Source organism: Kryptolebias marmoratus, linkage group LG20 (genome assembly GCF_001649575.2).
Source record: "Kryptolebias marmoratus isolate JLee-2015 linkage group LG20, ASM164957v2, whole genome shotgun sequence".
Taxonomy (NCBI): domain Eukaryota; kingdom Metazoa; phylum Chordata; class Actinopteri; order Cyprinodontiformes; family Rivulidae; genus Kryptolebias; species Kryptolebias marmoratus.
This window is the reverse complement of record NC_051449.1, coordinates 405,017-424,404: the sequence shown is the minus strand read 5'-3', so window position 1 is coordinate 424,404 and position 19,388 is coordinate 405,017. Positions and strand designations below refer to the sequence as shown.

Sequence of the window (19,388 nt, the reverse complement as noted above, 5' to 3'; positions counted from 1 at the left end):
TCAGGGGAAAACTGCTGACTCAGGTTTAGTTTGAGGCAAAAAGATCCAATCAGAGCTTCTGTTTCTGCAGCTTAACAGATGTTTCTGATGAAGCAGCACATCTGGAAAACGATCCAAGAATTAGACGTGAAAACTGTTCAGGAAACGACTGAAAAATGAACAAATGTTGCCAATATTCTGAGTTCTACACTAATTAAGGATATAATGATTCATTTATGAGAGATAAAATGTTTAATAATTTCTAATTTCAGTCATTATTTGGTTAATTCACAAATTTCCTCCAAAATAATGAAAACTGTAAAACTATTTTATTGTTTCTTGTTCATTAAAGTTTCAAGTTTCTCCTAAAGGATTTCTCTTTAACTCAATAAAGCAGCCTAATTATTTAAAAATAAATCAACAAAAACAGTAAAGAGGAAAACAAACAGCAGCTGAATGTCTTTTTTTTTGTTTCAGGTGAAATTTATTTATACAAAATGAAAACAAAGTGAATACAGCCAGAAAAATGAACCGTTTTTTTGTTCTGACGACTAAATACTTTTACCTACTGCAGTAACTGAGCTCAGCAGCAGTAAAAAACAACATAAATATCAGAATAAAAGAAAACAGAAACCATACAGGAAGTGGCTTTTCAGAATAAGACGCTGCACAGCTCTTTTAATTAAAGTGGTGACCTCAGATTTAAACTTTCCTTCCTGAAAATGAGCCCAAAGCTCTGAAGTGGCCCTTTAAACCCTCTGTTTCCTGTGTGACCTTCAGACTCTGAGGAGAGGTCAAACATCTGCGTCCAGATGTGAGAAACGAGCACCGATCAGTTTTTACAATCTTTAACTGAACAAAGAGCTGGAGCCACGTTTGTTGGAGGATATATGTACATTCAGATAAAAGTCAACCTTCAGTTTTCCTTCTTGAAGTTCAGCTCTCCGCTCCCTGACCTTTGACCTCATGCGGACCCATCCTAACCAACCTTTCTATAAAACCTGAACTTGTCTCAGTTTCTTTGTCGAGTTCTTTAAAAGACAACAGTTTAACTGAGCAGATTTGATGAATAATTAGATTTTTTTTTAAATAAAGAACCAAATTTCTTTTTTTTATTGAGACAAATAAATAAATCTTCCATCGTTCCTTCTCCAGAGTCCCGCCTCGTCTCCGTCCTGAGATCTTACTCCGTGACCCGGGTCGCTCCGGCCTCCTCCACCGGCCGCTCCCTCTTGGTTTCCACGGTTACGCCTCCTGCCGGTTTCTCCTCCTTGTCTTGGGCTTCGGGCTCGGACTCGGCGCCCTCCTGGCCCTCGGCGACGGCCCTCTCCTTCTTCAGCTTGATGCGGAACGCCTCCTTGCTCGGCGCCTTCTTGGCGATGTTCTCCTTCAGCCGCTCTCCGGACTGCTTCAGCCGCTCGCCGGCCTGGTGCATCTTCTCCCTCCGCTCCGGCGGCATCACCTTCTCACCCAGGTTGTGCAGCTTGGTGCCCAGGGTGTCTTTGGTTTTGCTCATGTTCTCCTTGGAGAAGGCGGCCTTCAGCGTCTCCGTGCTCTTCACCATGGATTTTTTCAGGCGAGTTGCTCTCGAGGGGTCTGGCTCCTCCTCGTCCATCCCTTCTTCATCAGAGGAGAGGTCGACAGGGATGTCGTATGAATCTGGCTCGATATCCAAACCCTCCAGCCCGGGACCTTTGGGACCTTTGGTGACGGCCACAGATGGGACCTCAGTCTCTCCCTACAGAGACAGAAACAAACTTTATTATATCACTAAAACTTTGGACAAGTTACCAAAACCAAGAGAACATCAGATGGAACAGGTTTATCTTTACAAACCACTCAGCCAGGTTTGGCATTGATGCTTCATTAGACAATATTATACCAGCACTAATAAATGATAAAATAATCTAAGTTACACCTGTAACTGGGGTTAGCAGGAGCAGTAGTTGATATTCTGCAGTGGATGAACTGGGATGGAACATCTGGATGATGCTCCTGCAGGATTTTAACCCAACTCGTCTGAGCGCAGCTGAAACCGGTCCAGATAAATTACTGAGCTGCTCAGACAGAAAACCTGATATCCATCTGGGCTTTCGTTAGCCCCGACCTGCAGCCCTGTCCCCTCTGAAAACACGAACATCGTCATGAGATCAAGTTTTTCTATTTTTACAGAGGAGGAGAACATGAAGCTCAGTGAGACCGGAAACGGGACCCGGAGTAATAATAACCACAGCGTCTGCTGGATTAATGGCTCAGGTATTTATAACACCTGCACAGACTCGCATCAGCTTTGTTTTTAAAACTCTAATTTTAGGACGGCGATGAGAGACGCCGGCCATCTGCAGGAGGAAGGTCGTCCCAGGTGAGCTCCACCTGCTGCGCTCTACAGGTGACTTTGGACGTGAAGGGCAGTTAATCAGGTTTAAGCTGCGGCGATAGCACTCATTAATCAGGGAGGGGTCGTCCAGAAACGACACAATAATTACACCGAGGCTGGGAATGTGGGTCAGAGGACGTATTAATAACCTGAGAGGTGATGAAGAGGAGGAGCCACTGACAGGAAGTTCAGACCGTGAGTGATTATAACACACACACACACACACACAGCAGTGATGGATCAGAGAAGGAAAACTGCACAAATTAAATGACTCAAAATGAGAATTAAATACAGAAAATTACTTGAAAATGTTCCCAAAGAGAAAATAATGACACAAAAACATAAAAGAAGCCCCCCCTGCCAAATGACCGAAAGACACAAAGGACAAAGGAAAAAGCTCCAAAGAGACAATTTCCATCAAGTAATCATTTTCACAAAGACAACAAGTTTAAATACAGAAAAACCAAAAGGACAAAACAGATGCAAATAAGCATAATAACACTAACAAATTAATTCACAAAAATAAGACAAAAAAGACCCAGATAAGAACTGAAAGTAGGACAAAGATGCAAACAGCTTCAGTGTTACAGAAATAACCTCAAAGAGACAAAAATATGATAAAAAGATAAAAAGACAAACAAGGAAATGCTGCTGAAGGAGGAACAACAAAACAAATGATTCAAAAACTCAAATAAATACACGAAACAGAATCAGCAAAAAAATAAAACAGAAAGAAATGAAAATCTATAAACAGCCACACATCAGACGACCAGAAACAGATAAAAGACAAGAAGAATTTATTATTATTTACTGACACCAAACTGCAGCTCAGAGAGAATTTAAACCATTTTAATCCAGAGAATAACTTCAGTGAAACACGTTTAAACGGTGATGAAGGTCGTTCTCTCTGTTTCCTGTCGTCTCCTCTGTGACAAACTGGAAGCCATCGAGTCGTCGGGAACGTCCCGTGTTCTGAAGCGGCCTTGAGCTCCAAGTCGCTGCCGTTTATCTCTTTCTTATTACGACCCGCTGCCATCGTCCGGCCTGCGGCGGCGAGCACCTCCAACAAAGAGGCTGCAGCCGAAGCTCTATATTAGAAGGCGAAGGCAGGCCTCAGAATAAACCGACGGGACATCAGTCAGAGAGAAACTCAACACTGTGAGCGTGGGACCGCGGGGTTTGATCCCCCGAGAAACTCACAGCTAAACCTGCATCAGGGACAGGTTAGACTAACCTGTCAGACCCCCGTCCTTCTGACAAACACAGGAAACGGTCCGACCAATCAGAGGGACGGGGGTCCGACAGGTTAGACTAACCTGTCAGACCCCCGTCCTTCTGACAAACACAGGAAACGGTCCGACCAATCAGAGGGACGAGGGTCCGACAGGTTAGACTAACCTGTCAGACCCCCGTCCTTCTGACAAACACAGGAAACGGTCCGACCAATCAGAGGGACGAGGGTCCGACAGGTTAGACTAACCTGTCAGACCCCCGTCCTTCTGACAAACACAGGAAACAGTCCGACCAATCAGAAACAGCTTTATACAAAGTGATTCAGAACTTTAAGTTTCAGACGTTTCAAACAGGTTTTAGCTGGATGGTGCCGCAGCACCCTGTGCACCCTCAGTTCCCGCTGTCTTATCGGTGAGTCTGAAATGAGACGTTTTACAGAATCCATCTTCACTTTAAGTGAAGTTCAGCTTGAATTTGCAGGACGGTTTTCATGCTTCTAACAGAAGTAATTTGATATATTTATGAAAAGCGTGGATTTAGCCGCAGTTTTCCAGTTCAATTTTCTTTTACAAATATATGAATGATCCGAACAATTATTAATCCTACCTTCGGTCACACAGGAGGATCTTTTTCTGAAATTATTAGTTTTGATTACCTTTAAGAGAAGTTTCTGAGAAGAAAAGCAGAAAGTGCAGAAACTGTTGGCGACAAACGAGAAAACGGAGCAAATTGAGACATAATGAACCGGGACACTTTGAGACTAAACAGCAACAGGGATAAAAAATAACATTTCTCTTGAAATCGTCAGAAAGTCAGTGTGGGAGTTTCCAGCCTGTCTGAAGAGTCCTGCAGCTCAGGAAACATCTGAGGCAAACATCCAGGTGATTATTGAAAACCTGCTCAAGCAGATTAAATCATAACTGTGGCAGAAATAATGTCTGGAAAACAGGCAGTGATTTAAAACTCAGACTTTATGATCACTTGGTTGCCAGCAGAGTTCAATGAGACGAGAATGAAACACTGACAGATTTTTTCCCAGCACCGCAGCTCAGAAACCACATTAAAACACTCAGCCCTCCGGCTGACAGGTCAGGAAAGTTAACTCTTGTTTGTTTGCAGCTGCTTTCATCAAACAATCAAACCTCCAGAAACGGCTGCAGGAATCAGCCGATGGGCCTCTCATTTCTTTATTTTGTCTCGTCTTACAGCTCAGACCTCAGCTGTTCCCAGCAGCAGGTAGGGCTGACGGACACCCATCCCTGTCTCAGACTCTGATCCCGGCTGACAGCAGTTTATGGCAGCGAATGAGAATGCTGTGCTCCCAGAATAGGTCCTTCTGTCACGGATCCACAGCAGCTGCTGGCCGCACACAGAGCTCCAGTTACTATTCTGCAGCCTGGACATCAGCGAGGACAGAGACGAGCGTGTCCCTCGGTCAGGATGGACACGTTTGACTTAAAACAAGATTCTCACACAGAGCTGCAGTTTGAGGTGAAATGACTAAAATCTGATGACAAACACAGAATATTTGCTTTATCAGCAACTTTTAGAAAGAATATAAAACATATCTGCTCACCACCTTTCATAACAAAGATTTAAACTAAAATAAACTTTTATAATGAAAGAATTTTGGCCTTTAGGTCAAATCTTTGCTTCATGTGCTCAGAGTATGAGTTGGGGACGACTCTCAGCTACAACCACACCACATTTCAGCTCCGTATCTGTAAAACTGACAGAGTTATACGTGTTTGCTAAAGTGGCAGCCATCTTCAGTTGGACTGACTCGTTAAAGATGTTTATCCAGTAATTATTTACCAAGAGTTTCATTAAAATCCGTACACTGGCTCAGGAGATATTTTACTAACAGACACAAGCAGTTACATGATCACCAGCCTTTCATGGCAGCGAGTCGTAATAATGTCAAGATGACTGAGAGTTGAATTATAATCTGATTTGGAAAGCAAATTGAATAAAAATGGAAATAAGCTTCAATTAATGAAACTAAGAGAGCCTCGCTCAGACCCAATTCTTACAGATTTATATAATAATTTAAGACATTTATTTATTTAAATAGTTTCCTTTTCCGATGCACGCCTGCTGAGGCTGATCCAGTCTGAGTTCTGACCTGGGCTGAAGTCTCAGAACCACAGAGGAGTTCTTTGATCTGCTCGGTTCTGTCCGCCACCAGCACCTTCACAGGAAGCCCACAAGCTTCCAATTTACTGTTATTAGAAATGCTGTCCGTCTCCGTGCCTCCGACGTAAGAAAGATAAAAGTTCTGCTCTTCATGAGAAACGGCTCGGCAGGAATATTTAATCATGCAAATGTCAGAAGAATGAGTTCAGTGTTTCCTGCCTGATTACGGCCCTCCTGCCACGGCCTGAAGCTTGGCCGTAAATTGCTCGTGTTGTTGAGTCGAGAGCTCTTCAGGGTTTGAACTTCAGCCGCCCTTCATCTCCTCTCATCTCTGCCCAGCCTCTTCTGCATCCGCCTCTGAAACTCTCCTTTATTCCTACGCCTCATTCTTCTCCTTCTTTTAAAAACCATCTGCAGGTAAAGTGATGACTCACTGTAACTGAAGAAGTCAAAATTCTTCCCACTGAAGGTGTGCTTCACCCTGAATATTTCTGAATGCATCTCAAGACAAAAGGAATTAAAATAGTTTTAATGAAAACATGCTTTCAGCTCCTAAACTTGTCCATCCATCCATTTCTCCTCCCTGCTTCTCTGCAGGCTTCAGGGGAATGTTTCCTGCCTTGTTTTTGTCCTGTGCTCATGCAGGGGAGATCATGTAAACTCCTCTCTGAAAGGATGAAGCCAGGAACCTGCAGGTTTCTCTGACCGCTGCTCCTCTGAATGAATCATCTCTATAATAAAACCTGAAACTCATGCAGGTCAGGTTTCATACGAGCAGCATCCCTGAAACCCCTGCAGCTGCGGGAGGAGGAACATCTCTGCATGTTTCTGTGTTTGGAAGGTCATGGAGACATGCGTCTCATACCCAACATGTCAGTCTTTGACCTGTTTTCAGCCTCAGAGATGCTGTAAAAACTCGCGTGGCTCACCTGGTAGATGACGACTCTGAACTTGTTGCGCGTCAGCAGCTCGTCCTGCGTCGACTCCACCTTCTTGACCCGGACGTTCTGCTTCTCGACGCGCGAGCGGACCTCCTTGACGTTGGCGCTGACTTTGCGGGTTTTCTGCAGGAGCTTGTCCACCGTGACGCTGGTGTCGCCGTGGTCTTTGGCCAGCTTCAGCACGTCCCCCTGGACCGTCTTGATGTTGCTCTCCAGCTCCTGCTGACGCTCCTCCATGCGCTGCTGGCTGGACTGGACGTTGTCGATGATGCCGGCCACTCGTTCCAGGAGAGACAGGATGGTCAGGGCGCTGATGGGGTTCCCAGCCTCGTCCTCCACACCCACAATCTCCAGCTTCTCCTGGACCCCCGCCGTGCGGTGCTTCAGCTGATCCATTGCAGGGTTTTGGTGTCTTCGAAGCTTGGGGATCTGGACAGGAACCGTTGGAGATACCAGCAGACCAGAGAGTGCCAACAGCCAAAGTCAGGTCTGGGACAAGAAGAGAAGAGGAACTCCACCTCCCCCCTGTCAGGATACCAGAGAGACCTGAGTCCAGCTCTCAGGCAGTAAACTTAGCAAACCCCCTCCCCAGCTAAAAATATACCCTCTTTGTAAGGAGACACTTTGACATTTTGGGAAGATGCAAAGCAGGGGATGATGTAAATACCATCCGATCCCCCTCCGTATGCTCGATGATTCATACTGTTCCATTATTTGCACACATGTTGGTATCAGCAGCTGTGAAACACGTTCGTCAACAAGAGTCTTTCTGCGTTTCTGCAGCACAGTTGTTGCTCTGACTACATGGAGCTGGAATGTTTCAGGGGATTAAACTCTGCTGCTCTGCCCTTTTTACTTCCCCCGGGCAGCAGAGTCCAAACATCGACTGAGATTTAGATCTGAACTCTTTATAGAGATGACTGACAGCTCCAGAGTCTCCAGACTCAAACTGGGATTTATTTAGTCCTCCTTGTAACGTACACATCTTCAGGTTTCATTTAACGGCCTTTAAGTCACATTTGACAGAAGGAAGCTGAAGTCAGGAGCTTCGTTTCATCATTTTGAAGCTTTAAATTAGAGCTGATTGTGTCGGAAGTCTCAGATTAGCCAGAAACCTACATTTAAAAGAAACACTCCTAATATACACTGACTTATAAATGATGGTTCAAATGTTTAGACTATAAATAAACTATAAAAAGAGACAACCTTCTGTTCTGAGTCTGGCTCTGTAATAAAACTAAAAATGAAAAAACACATCGAGGACGCAGAATAAAAACCAAAGCTGTCAGCATCCCAGGCAGTTTTCTGTCCTCTCATACTTACACAACTTTAACTACTGAGTTAAACATTAAATATAATGATTATTTATCTGTTCTGACAGCAGAACAAAAGCAGGAAGTCACCAAAGTGCCGTTCAGACCCAAATCTGGACGCAGATCGATTGTTAAGATTATTCTGCAGCAGGGGGCTCACAGGGGCCAGATTTCTCCCAGGAGTCTGTGTTTGATGCAGAAAATAAACCAGTTTTATTCTTTTATATTTACCTTTACGTTGACACATGCAGATGCTGGCAGCTGGAGGCTCTTATTTTCACGTTAACTCAAATATTTACCTTTGGTTTTCATTTTAAACGTATGTTTTTGTTGTTATTTCACTAATTGTTCATTTCTGCAAACATGCAAACTTAAAGGATGATTAAAGCAATCAGGACGTAAATCAAAGGTTTAGGAACAAGTCTGACAGATCCGCTCATCGTGATAACCTCAGACCTTCAGGGATTTATATCAGAGAACTGAGGAACACCAGGAGGGGTGGTGTTCTGCTCCATGATTACTGAGAGACAACAGGTGAGCTGATTCTGGATGGAGGACAGGTGAGGAGCTGAGATCCTTCAGGATCAACACGAGAACAAATAAAACCCCAAAGGTCCCATCGTTTGAAGGTAAACCTAAAAGCTGCAGGAATCCTTTTATTTCTTACTTCAGTTTTCTGTGATATAAACATATCAGACCAAGTTTAAAGGCCTCTCCTGCTCTTCATGCTGAAGAGTTTCATTTTAAAAATCATAAAACGACCTGCAGATGAAAACATGTCCACATATGTTCAGGTGGGTGAGGCTTAGAGGATTATTATATGAATGAAAGTCAGACACCCGCTGGACTGAGCTCAGCAGCTGCTGCTGTCCCAGAACAACCCCCCCTCCTCCTCTTCCTCCTCCTCTTCCTCCAGCCTGTAAATATATATTTACAGGAGCAGCCAGCCCGACTCCCACCCCCGGCAGGAATGTGCGACACAAAGTACAGTTGGTTTATTTTCAGCAGACAGGCAGCTTTTAATGAGACAGTTAATGATGTGTTTTCTTTCTGACATGTGGGCGGAGTCTGACGACGAAGATGATGATGATGATGATGGCTGGGGGCCATCTACAACCTCATCTGTCCTCGTTTTAAAATAACATTTAAAAGAATAAAAGCCTTACAGTCACATACAGATCAGGACATAAAACCACTTTAACAGGTTCAAAATGAGTCGAACCTGTTCCACCGAGTCTTTTTTATTAAACAGAAACCTGCAGAACCTGCAGAACCTGCAGAACCTTGAATTTAACCTCTCAGAAAATGCAGCTTCTCCAGTTTTTTATTTTATAATTTTTGGCCAACTAACTTTGCCTGAAGTCCATCCTGGGTTTCAAAATGCTAATAATCAGCTAATTAACAGTAAAAAGTAGAAATCAGTCATTTAATAGTCATGAAGGTATCTTCAGACTGAAAGTAAAACCTGAGCCTCTGTCCTGATCGGATCAGGTCCATATCAGTGACACCGGTTCTGTGTTTACCTAAAACCCCTAAAAGTGAACCTTTTTAAGCTGCAGGAAACATGAAGATGAGCTGACTTTGTTGAGCTTCGTTTATTGTGTTTGTCTGAACAACATGATAAGAAAGAGGAAACATCGTGTGCAACAGGACCATAATTCAGAACACTACAAACATGAAATACAGACGGAGGAGGACATGCACAGATGTCTCCGTCCCTGTGCCGAGGAAGTTCAGGCAGGAGCAGAAGATGAAATTTACACGAACACACAAAGAAACTGAGAGGACAGTGAGTTACCTGCACGCCTCTAATATCTGGGAGACGCATCGGAATCTCATCCGGGTCTCACCTCGGAGTAATGTCCTCGGAATGTGTCACAGAGGGGAGAAAAAGTATAAAAAATTCATTTATTTTACAACATTCAAATGCAGCCGAGGCGTCCTCCAGCTGCAGGGAAAGTCGACCTCTGTTTGCAGTCCGGCCAAAACGTTACAATCTTCAGGGAAATGTCCTCCGTGGTTCCGTCCCCTCAGAGTCCGATACGAGACGAAGATGGACGAGGCGATGAAGCCGGTTTCCTTGTTCAACAGTTTCAACTACACCACAAGTACACAGTTTTCACAAGTCATGCTAATATACAGGAAGTAGAACGCAGAACAAACGTAAAAACCTTCAGTAAAAACTACTCTTCAGAAACCATGTTAATTATAAATTATCAGCTTGTTTTAAACCAGACTTACATCCCAAAGTGGAAACGATCACAGAAGAAAGAATTTAAAATAAACTTGGATTTGGTGATCAGCTGTCTGAGGGGGGCGAAGATGAACGAAACAGACATTAATCTGTTTAACGATCTAAAAACAGCAGACGGAGGAAGTTAAACCTTTTTCTGCCACTTAAAGACAACAACTGTCACTTTATTATAATATCAGTCATTTTTAGGTGATATAAAGTCATTAGAAGGAGATTTAGTCATAATTATGAGATAAATGTCATTATTATGTTTAAGACATGTATCATAACTGACTTTATATCTAATCATTGACTTTGAAAGTCTCAATTCTGACTTTAGATCTAATATTTATGACTTTAAATCTCATAATTATGACTTTTTATCTTATGTTTCTGACTTCATATCTCCAAATTCTGATGTTTTAGGTCATAATTTTAACTTTGTATCTCATTATTCTTATTTTGTACCTCATAATTCACTTTAAAAGTCATAATTTTGACTTTATTTCTCACTGAAAGTCATAATAATGACTCTAAAAGTCGTTTTTAACTTATTCTGACAGTGAAACTCATATTTCTGACACAAAGCAACATTTTCTTGGCAGAAATGAGCTTCCATAATTTATAAAGTGTTAGCAGGTCTGGTTGACAATAAAATTAGAGCTGCGCAACATAAATGCGCCAACATCCCGTTAAAAAGAGGAGGAGAAATAAGGCCCCTGAAATATATATTCCCATTTTTCTTTTACCAATTTGAAAACAAAAGAGCACATCTACGGTTAAAAACTGACATTCCCACGCTATAAGAAAGAAATTTATCAAAAAGAACCGTCGGCGAACTCGAGGCTATACCATCCGGGAGTTCGTGTCCGAGGAAAAGTGCCCGAGGTTCTGTTTCTGTCGACGACCTCTGTTGTTTTTTGGACATTTCCTGGAGAAACAAACACAAACAGAAAAAAGACAAAGTAATTACTTTAATCCAGTTTTATAAAGGTTTTATTCACTAAAGTGGTTCATTTGTTTATTTTAAGGTTCAATAACTGATTTATATTAAACCTCCTGATTTGTTAAGTTAAATTTTAACAGAATAAAATATTTATTATTAATCATTAATACGAACTGAAACACCATGTTTTCTTTCCACCTTTATTTTGTAAATCTACTTTAAAGGAATCTGAGGTCTCCTCACCTTGTGATGCACATCACCACGGCGACGATGATGGCGATCTGCACGGCGCCGATGATGGCGGCGATGAGAACGTAGTGCAGCTTCTGACCACTGGGGACGACGTAGAGGATGTTGAAGTCCTGAGGCTCGTCACACTGAGGACCTTTGTAGCCCGCGTCACACCTGGAGACCAGATCATTCACAGCTCAGGGGTTTGACCTTTGACCTGAGGGTTTCCTGTGAAGCACCTCATACACCTGATCCAGCAGAACCGGATCCAGGTTCTGGTTCACAGATGGAAAACTAATTAAAGCAGCTGAGCTCAGACGTCTGCAGACTGAACCCAGCTGAAGGAACCCTCCTGAGCTCCTGATGGACCGGAGGATGTTCTCCTAAGCTTCCAACATGGCTCAGGGATACAGGATTCATGGCCCAGTGCTGATCCTGGACCCAGTATTTGGGAACCCCTGCTGTGGAGTATATTGGTCCAGGCTATGTGCTGGAATGTCATCCTCTGACTATTACTCCATTTTTATTATAAAAAGGTAAAATATCAGGTTTAACGTTTCTGTTTTCCATCTGTGAAACAGCTCACAGTTAAAAACCAGATAATAAATATTTATTTTTGGTTTTAAAGCGGTCTTTAGCAGCTCGGGGGGGGGCACCAACCTGCAGGTGGCCATGTTGTACTTGATCTCACATTTCCCGTGAACGCAGAAGCCGGCGTAGCTGTCGGCGCAGGGGATGGGCATCCCGGCGTAGAAGCCCTCTCCGTGATCCAGGCCGGTGGTTTCTGAGCAGAAACAGGAGGAAACGAGGCTCATATCTGACATGAAGAGGAGTTTAATGGGACAAACAGCAGAAAATACTCCGATCGACTGATCCTGTGATCTGTTTGATTTATTTTATTTATATTTACAGCTCACCTTTGTCACATTTTCCCTCTAACTTACTGATTAAATGTTCTTTTCTGTTTTTACACACTCAGTTTATGAAAAACAAACAAGTTTTATGTTCCTAGATACATGAAAAAGAAGAATAAAAGAAAGAAAAGGCCAAGAAGATGTTAGTTCCTTTTAGTTTCAGAGTCAGTTGTCTTTAATCTCCACCTCAGAGGGAAGAAATAAAAAGTCTCCCACAGAGCCGTAATTCAGAAACAGCCAACAGAGGCTTTAATAACTGAAACACAGAAACAACAAAAAGCTCCACGTGTTGCAGCTCGTTACAGAAACGTTCTGGAGTCAAACCTGCAGAAAACCGTCAAACATTTGGACCTTTCAGTTACAAGGACGAGCTCTGAGCATCAAACTGTCGGCTTACTCTGAACTTTTTAACTTTTTAAAGCTATTTGTTTGTTTCTTCCTCAGAAAACAAACAAAATCAGTTTCTTCTGGAAGCAACAATAAAAGTTGAGGAGATTCTGGTTTGATGTGTTTATAAGAAGCTGCTGCTGTTGATGAGTCCAGGTTTCAACTCTGAGGCCGGCAGGAAATAAATCCTTCTGGATTGGGTTTCATCTCCTCTCTGATCTGTAAACTCAACGCTTGCATCGTGCAGCAGAACGCCTCTAATCTGCGTGTTTACTCAGGAGAAACTGTATCTCCAGCATCAGCAGAGATCTGCAGCTGAAGACTTTCATCAGGTCTCATCCTCAGCAGGTTCAGACGCAGGTTAACAGGCTGCAGGAAGATTGTTGGCTGGATTCAAAGCAGGAAGGTGGATTTATCGTTTGGGTTTGTGATATGAACACGATTCGCTTTATGGATCCACATGAATGAAAAACAGAGAAACTCTTCCACGGATTTCCATAAAATTTGGTTTAGACATCGATGTTCCTGTCAGGAATCTGACGGTGAGTTTATTTCCCTCGTGGGGTCAATAAATCGATGCTGAGCCTGAATCTCTGCGCTGACAGGAAGTAGAGGTTCAGCTCCTGACTCCATTTTACAGAAAATCAGTTTTAACCTGAAACGCTGCTTGGAAGTTTTTTAGATTATTTAGATTATACCTTTCTAAATATTTAACTTTAAATGAAAATGTTATAAAAATACGGAGAGATCTGCTTCAGCTGCTGCCTCTGATTTTGTCTTCTGATGCATTTTATTTTGCTTTTATTTGAATTTTATGATTGTTTATTTTTGTTTGTTTTAATTATATTTTATTTGGTGTAAAGGACTTTGTAACTGTACCTTTAAAAGGTGCTACAGATTTAATAAATACAGATTTAGTTGACTTTTAGCTACTGTTAGTTTCTTTCATCATGTCTTTTGTTCCTCCTCCTCTCCAGGCTCTCTTCCACCTGCCGGCCTGATTTATTTCTAGATTAAAAGGAAAGTTTCTCTAATGCAGTTAGTAATTTCTGTTATTTAATAATGACTTCCAGGCTTCAGACGGTCAGTCTTACCTAAGACATTTACTTTGAAAGGGATGCTGTCGTCTTTCTTGCCCAGTTTTTCTTTATCAGCTGTGGAGAAACACAAACAGTCGTCTCATTTCAAACAGAAACGGCATCATGGAGTCTGTCTGAGATGTTTGCCGTCATCGCCTGGCCTCTTCACTTCCTGTCTGCTGTCTCTGAGCTGTTTATTAAACGTGTGTGTGTGTGTGTGTGTGTGTGTGTGTGTGTGTGTGTGTTTTGTTTACCCTTTAGGACAGAATAAAGGAAGAAGAGAACGTCTGAGGATGTTTACTAGCAGCCTGAGTCACTCTGTTCATCAGAGTGGAGGTGGAGATGGGTCAGTGTGTGTGTGTGTGTGTGTGTGAGAGAAAGTGATGGATGCTGACAGAAACCAAACAAAGAAGCAGCAGCAGGCTTTGGTTTGCTGTGTTGTTTCATGTTTTCATGCTGTCTGCAGGAGGAGCTGATGTGAATGTTAACCAGCAAACACTTGATATTCAGCTGGAGAAAAACTGAAAATATTCAGGAAAGTTTCATTAGATGGTTTCAACATGTCGGCTCTGTGTTAGAGCTACAGCTTTGTTTGACCAGAGACTGATACATTTAATATCTTGGAACTGTAATTGGTATTTTTCTTCATATCCAGAAAATTAGAACTTTATTTTATAGCCAAGTTGTGTCTTTTAATCACGATCAGACACTTTTATCTTTTTATTGTCTTAAATCCTGACAGACTCATATTTATAGTTTTTTGTTCAGCGTTTGACTCAGGGGTCCACAGTTTAGCCTCCTGTGCAGTAGGGGGCAATAATGTGCTGGTTTGTCAGACATCTATTCAACAAACATGAATGGAAACAACATCCTCCATTTTACCTGGCAGTAAATAAAACCCCGATGTTAAGGAAACTATTTTGATCTGAGGAGCAGAAAATTATTTTATGCCACTGATGGTCAACAATCTTCAAAAACATCTTCCTAAATATGGACTGAAGTTCCTCAGATTGGACAAACAGCGCCACCCGGTGGCCCGGGGGAGTTTATCTCTCACACTCATCCTGTTCTTCTTTATTAAGCTGCTTTATTTTACTACATGTGGAAGTTACAGTAAACTAATTAAATCATTATTACACAGAATGCTAACCAACAACTTTCAAGGTGGGTTAATCAGTCACAGCAAAAATATTTAAAGTTTTTATTTTTGTTAAAAAAACAACTAGTTTAAAATGACTTCAAAACATTAAAATCCCACATTAGTGACAAATATAACTTCTGACTTCCACATAACTGATTTTATTTATTTATATTTCAATGTAATGATGACTTAAATGTACACAATAAGGAAAGAAAATGGCTGTCACAATTTATCATTTAACCTGGACCAGAGCCTCTCTTTGTTTAAACAATTAAACAAAAATGTAAACAGTTATTTTTGCTGACGATGTTGTAACAGCAGATTTTGGCTTCCCCAAAAAGGGGCGGAGCCATATGAAGGAGCAGCGAGAGTGCTTAGCTACTTCCTCAGTGTTTCCTTTTCTTAGTTAAATCTGAAACAACGCCAGCGCCCCCTAGTGGCCGGCTGCAGTGTAACTTTAAATCCATGTAAACAAACTGGACGTTTTACTGATTAAAAACTATAAATAAACCTCAGATAATTTGCTCCAGGTGTTGTTGGTAGTTTAGTTCTTGTTGTTTAATGTTTAGCTGTAATTATTATTTAAAGCTTAAAAACACCACGACTGTGTGCGTCCATCAACAAGATATTTAAGCTTTTCTTTTCTCCAACAAATGCAGACAAAGATGATTATTTATGGTCTTTAAACCACAGCTGGTGTTTCCTCCTTTAGCAGCTCTGAACAAAACAAAATCTGTTTACTGTTAATAATTAACCCTAAACATTTAAACACAGCCGGCTGTTAAATCAAAATGATTTAATTTAGGATGTAGGAAACAAAGAGCATCCAGGAGCCATGTTTGTTGTTGTTGTCAGATGACAAAAAGCCAGAATGAACGAACACAAACTCATTTTTACATCAAGACTTCGCTCTGTCAGACAAAAAAACAAGTTTAAATGCAGAATAATCATTTAAAGTTTGATTTGCTTCCTCTTTATTTAATGACCTTCATTTACCAAAGTTATCTTAATACTCCAGATTTATCAGCTCTCTCAGGTCCCAAAGCAGCTGTTTGTAAAGAAAATTAAATTTAAATCTGTTGTTTCCTTAAACACCAAAACTAAAGAAGCAGTTTTGCAGAAACGGATCCGTTTCTTTCTGATTTAATTGCTTTTCGTTTCGGCATCCGGTGAAAATCAAAGCAGATAATTTTTGATATTTATCTTTTTAATTTTATGATTTATTTCTGAATTCTTTGTTTCTGTTTTTGTGGCGTTGCTGCAATTATTTCTGCTGTCTGGAGGCTTTTGGCAACAAAGATCTTTATCCTGATGATTGTTTTTTTTTCTTCTAGTGGATAATTTATATTAAAATACGAGTAAACAAAAAGTTAATAATCTGCAGACATGAAGCTGATTTAACCTCCTGAAACAAACAAAGGGAAGACATCATCACACAAACACACTCATCCATTTTTAATGCTGCATCTTTCAGGAGGAAATATTGACAAACTCTTCTTCTCTTTTTTCTCCTCCTCCTCATCTTTCTTTTGTTCTGCTGCAGCAGACGGAGCGAGGGTCTGTTTTAAAAGTTTAACATCAGTTATAATAACTGATTGGTGACTGAATATTTAGGCTGCAGGTCCAGAGTTTTAAAACTCTTTTCTGTTCAAACTGACTTCAGCTCTGAGGTTTTTTAGCTCATTTCCTGATTTTAACTCAGACATTTGTTGCACTTTAGAGCAGATTTTTCTCTTTACTGTGATCTTTTTGCAGATGGCTGCCTCCCTGCAGTAAAAGAACTGCATGGATTTAATCTTAATTCTACGATTTCTCATCTGATATCTGAGGTTCTGCTGAGCCCAACACCCCGAGGAGACAGCCGATCAGGACAGGCGAGGCAGGTGCTGCTCAGACACGCCCCCTCCCTGAGCCAATCAGAATCCCTGACAGTAAATCCATGAGTCCTGCAGGGTTACGATCTCCTGCCGGCGTCCACAGAGACGACGACACAGTGTGATTCAAGGTGAGTCCGTCAGAATAAATCAGACACCGTCTCTGAGCCCCACACCTCTCACACGCTTTCAGACGAGTCGTGACTCGTTTTATCTGTTTGTTTAAAATGTTGCACCGAAGAAATTTAATTAAAGTGGAAAACCAAATGCAGAGCTGAAGAAGAGTCTCTGCACTGCAGGGAAACAAGAAAACAGACCAAATAGAACTTTAATCTGTTTATTCTGTCTGGAAGTTTAAAAATCTGGTGATATTTTCTGAAGAAAACTGAAAAACTGCAGTTTGGATCAGATGTTTTATGTTTGATGCCGACTGAAGGATCGCTGTCAGGAACGGGAGCTTAAAGGACACAAGTGGTCCAAACAATCTGATATCCTACATAATTCATGTGCAGGAGAAGAGCCCGGCACGCCGAGGGAGTCCTGAACTGATAATCTGAGTAATGTGAGGGAAAACCAGGAAGTGGAGATGATTGGACGATGAATCCAGGTGAGTTAATTAGAAATATGAATCAGGCGCTGAAACCAGGAGATCTGGAGACGTTTAATAAATCTAACCAAGACTTTATTTACTGCCAGATTAAAGACAATCAGTTCAGGGACTAAACCTGAGAGAAACACTTATGGAGGAATGCATATCACCCGCCGCTTGTATTTCCTTCTAATACTAACGTTTCGTTGCAGCTCTCATTGTTCAGACGTTATTTGTTAGTTTTTATGAGTCAGCAGTTTTTTCTTCTGCAGATAATTAGCTTTATTTATTGTTTAGTAGCAGAAAAACTGGATTTTTCAGTTTGCAGCTGGCAGAGATCATAAATAAGAGATAAATAAAAGCAAATGTTGGACATACAGCTCCGTTTCTGCAGCCAGGAACACGGGAGGAAGTGGTTTTCTGTCAGATCTGAATGTTTCTCAGGTGTGGTTTGTCTCACAGTGTCGGATCCTTCCACGGCGTTAATGAGGTTTGGATTAATCCGTCACAGATTGGGGTCCTAATTGAAAACGCTGCTGATTAGACGCATTAATTTGACTGACATGGTTTCAGTAACGAGGCTGATTCATGGAACCATCACAGATCTGCAGTCAGCAGAGTTCAGCAGGAGAAACTCCAACAGGAGGAAGTTCTGCAGGTTAAACATTAACCTGCAGAGTCAGAGAAACACGAGTCCTTCCAGCAGCAGCCGAGTCGATTCAAGAAGAGCTTTGGAAACAAAGAGCTGGAGATGCTGCTGAGGATGATTGTTATGTTTTCTCGTCCTAAACGACGGGATTTCCTGGATCTCTGCCTCACCTAAACACCTGCCCAGGTGTTTGACGTCGATCTGCTCCTGCTTCATGCACGAAGCCTCCCGCACCAGGCAGGGATTGTTGTAGGAGTTCCCATCGGTGGCACAGACGGGGTTCTCGTTGTGACCGCTGCAGTCGATGTTACAGATGCACCTGAGGTCAAAGGTCAAAGGTCAGAACAGAGGAATTACCCTTCACCTGCAGACACAAGGAGCGTGTCTACAGGGAGATTATTCTTAAAGCATTTCATTATTTTATTTCACTGACAAACAAATGTTTCTTATTTAAGCATAAACTTCTCTAAAGTCATGCTTTCGTCACACAAAGTCAATAAAAACACGATTAAAACGAATATTTTTACATTTCTGGTGAACTTCAGACTTTTCTGCCACATTTATCACATCCAGGCTGGAATATTTTAACTCTTTATTATCTGAGTGTCTAAAAACTCTTTAAAAACTCTTCAGTTGATGTAAAACGCTGCTGCTGGAGTCGGTTTGGGTTTCCTGAGCGGTCCTATAGTTCTGCTGCTGGAGGACAAACTGTCCACATGTCCTCTCTCTGCTGTCTTTACTCTCACTCTCCATATTTGTAATTATTTCCTGTTTTTCTGCCCATAGAAACAACACCTGGACCACTTCCTGTCCTCTGACAAGCCCACCCTGAGCCCGGTTCTGGTTCTGGTTCTGGTTCCTTCCTGTTCAGAGGAACTGTTCCTCAGGATGGCAGACAAAGTGAAGACTCGACTTGGCTGCTGAGAAACAGCACCGGTATCAGTTTGTTAAATCACTTCCTGTGGACTCAGGAAGCTTTCATGTCGTAGTTTTTGTATAAATCCTGTATTTGGGTTCATCTGAGACTCACCAGACGTCCTCGGAGTCTTCGTCGCACTCGGCGCCGTATTTACACGTGCTGCATTTGGTGAACTTCTTCCCGACGTCGGAGCCCGAGCCTTCATCGTCTGCGGGACAAATAAGGAGGAACATGATCAGAGATCAGATCGTCTTCATCAGTTTGGACCCGGCTGGTTCTGCTGTCAGGAGACATGTCTCTGTGAGAGTCGTTCATCTGAAGCTGCAGCTCCTCCACAGCAGAACCACCGGGTTTCAGGTTCTGATGCTGCTGCCGCTCATCAGGGAGCGACAGCAGCTTTCTGACAACGTCCTGAAACGAGTGCTGAAACACTGAACGAGTCCTGAA

General features: G+C 42.1%; 2 protein-coding genes across 3 annotated transcripts in view; both read right to left on the bottom strand.

The window, feature by feature from the left end:
- Positions 1-440: 440 nt before the first annotated feature.
- On the bottom strand, positions 441-7,220 carry cavin4a (caveolae associated protein 4a). The gene is made up of 2 exons (XM_017439117.3): positions 6,655-7,220; positions 441-1,717 (listed from the first exon to the last, which is right to left on the bottom strand). The coding sequence occupies exons 1-2, from the start codon at positions 7,060-7,062 to the stop codon at positions 1,163-1,165; spliced, it is 963 nt and encodes a 320-aa protein (XP_017294606.1). The 5' UTR covers positions 7,063-7,220; the 3' UTR covers positions 441-1,162.
- A 2,339-nt stretch (positions 7,221-9,559) lies between these two features.
- The window catches only part of tmeff1a (transmembrane protein with EGF-like and two follistatin-like domains 1a), a 72,970-nt gene continuing 63,141 nt past the window's right edge, over positions 9,560-19,388 (bottom strand). Inside the window, exons 5-10 of one of the 2 annotated variants that reach the window (XM_037981991.1) lie at positions 19,053-19,149; positions 18,193-18,341; positions 13,785-13,844; positions 12,050-12,173; positions 11,402-11,563; positions 9,560-11,143 (exon numbers count right to left, since the gene is read on the bottom strand). In XM_037981991.1, coding sequence (XP_037837919.1) covers positions 11,059-11,143; positions 11,402-11,563; positions 12,050-12,173; positions 13,785-13,844; positions 18,193-18,341; positions 19,053-19,149 — 677 coding nt within the window. In that variant the 3' untranslated portion in view covers positions 9,560-11,058. The remainder of the gene's footprint in view (positions 11,144-11,401; positions 11,564-12,049; positions 12,174-13,784; positions 13,845-18,192; positions 18,342-19,052; positions 19,150-19,388) is intronic. The other variant, XM_037981992.1, reaches the window with a different exon arrangement.

Bases quoted from the DNA above. Each gene is read 5' to 3' on its own strand.
- cavin4a (XM_017439117.3), bottom strand. From the start codon at position 7,062: ATGGATCAGCTGAAGCACCGCACGGCGGGGGTCCAGGAGAAGCTGGAG. The intron at 1,718-6,654 runs GTGAGCCACGCG...CTGTCTCTGTAG, and splicing joins TCAGAGTCGTCATCTACCAG to GGAGAGACTGAGGTCCCATC.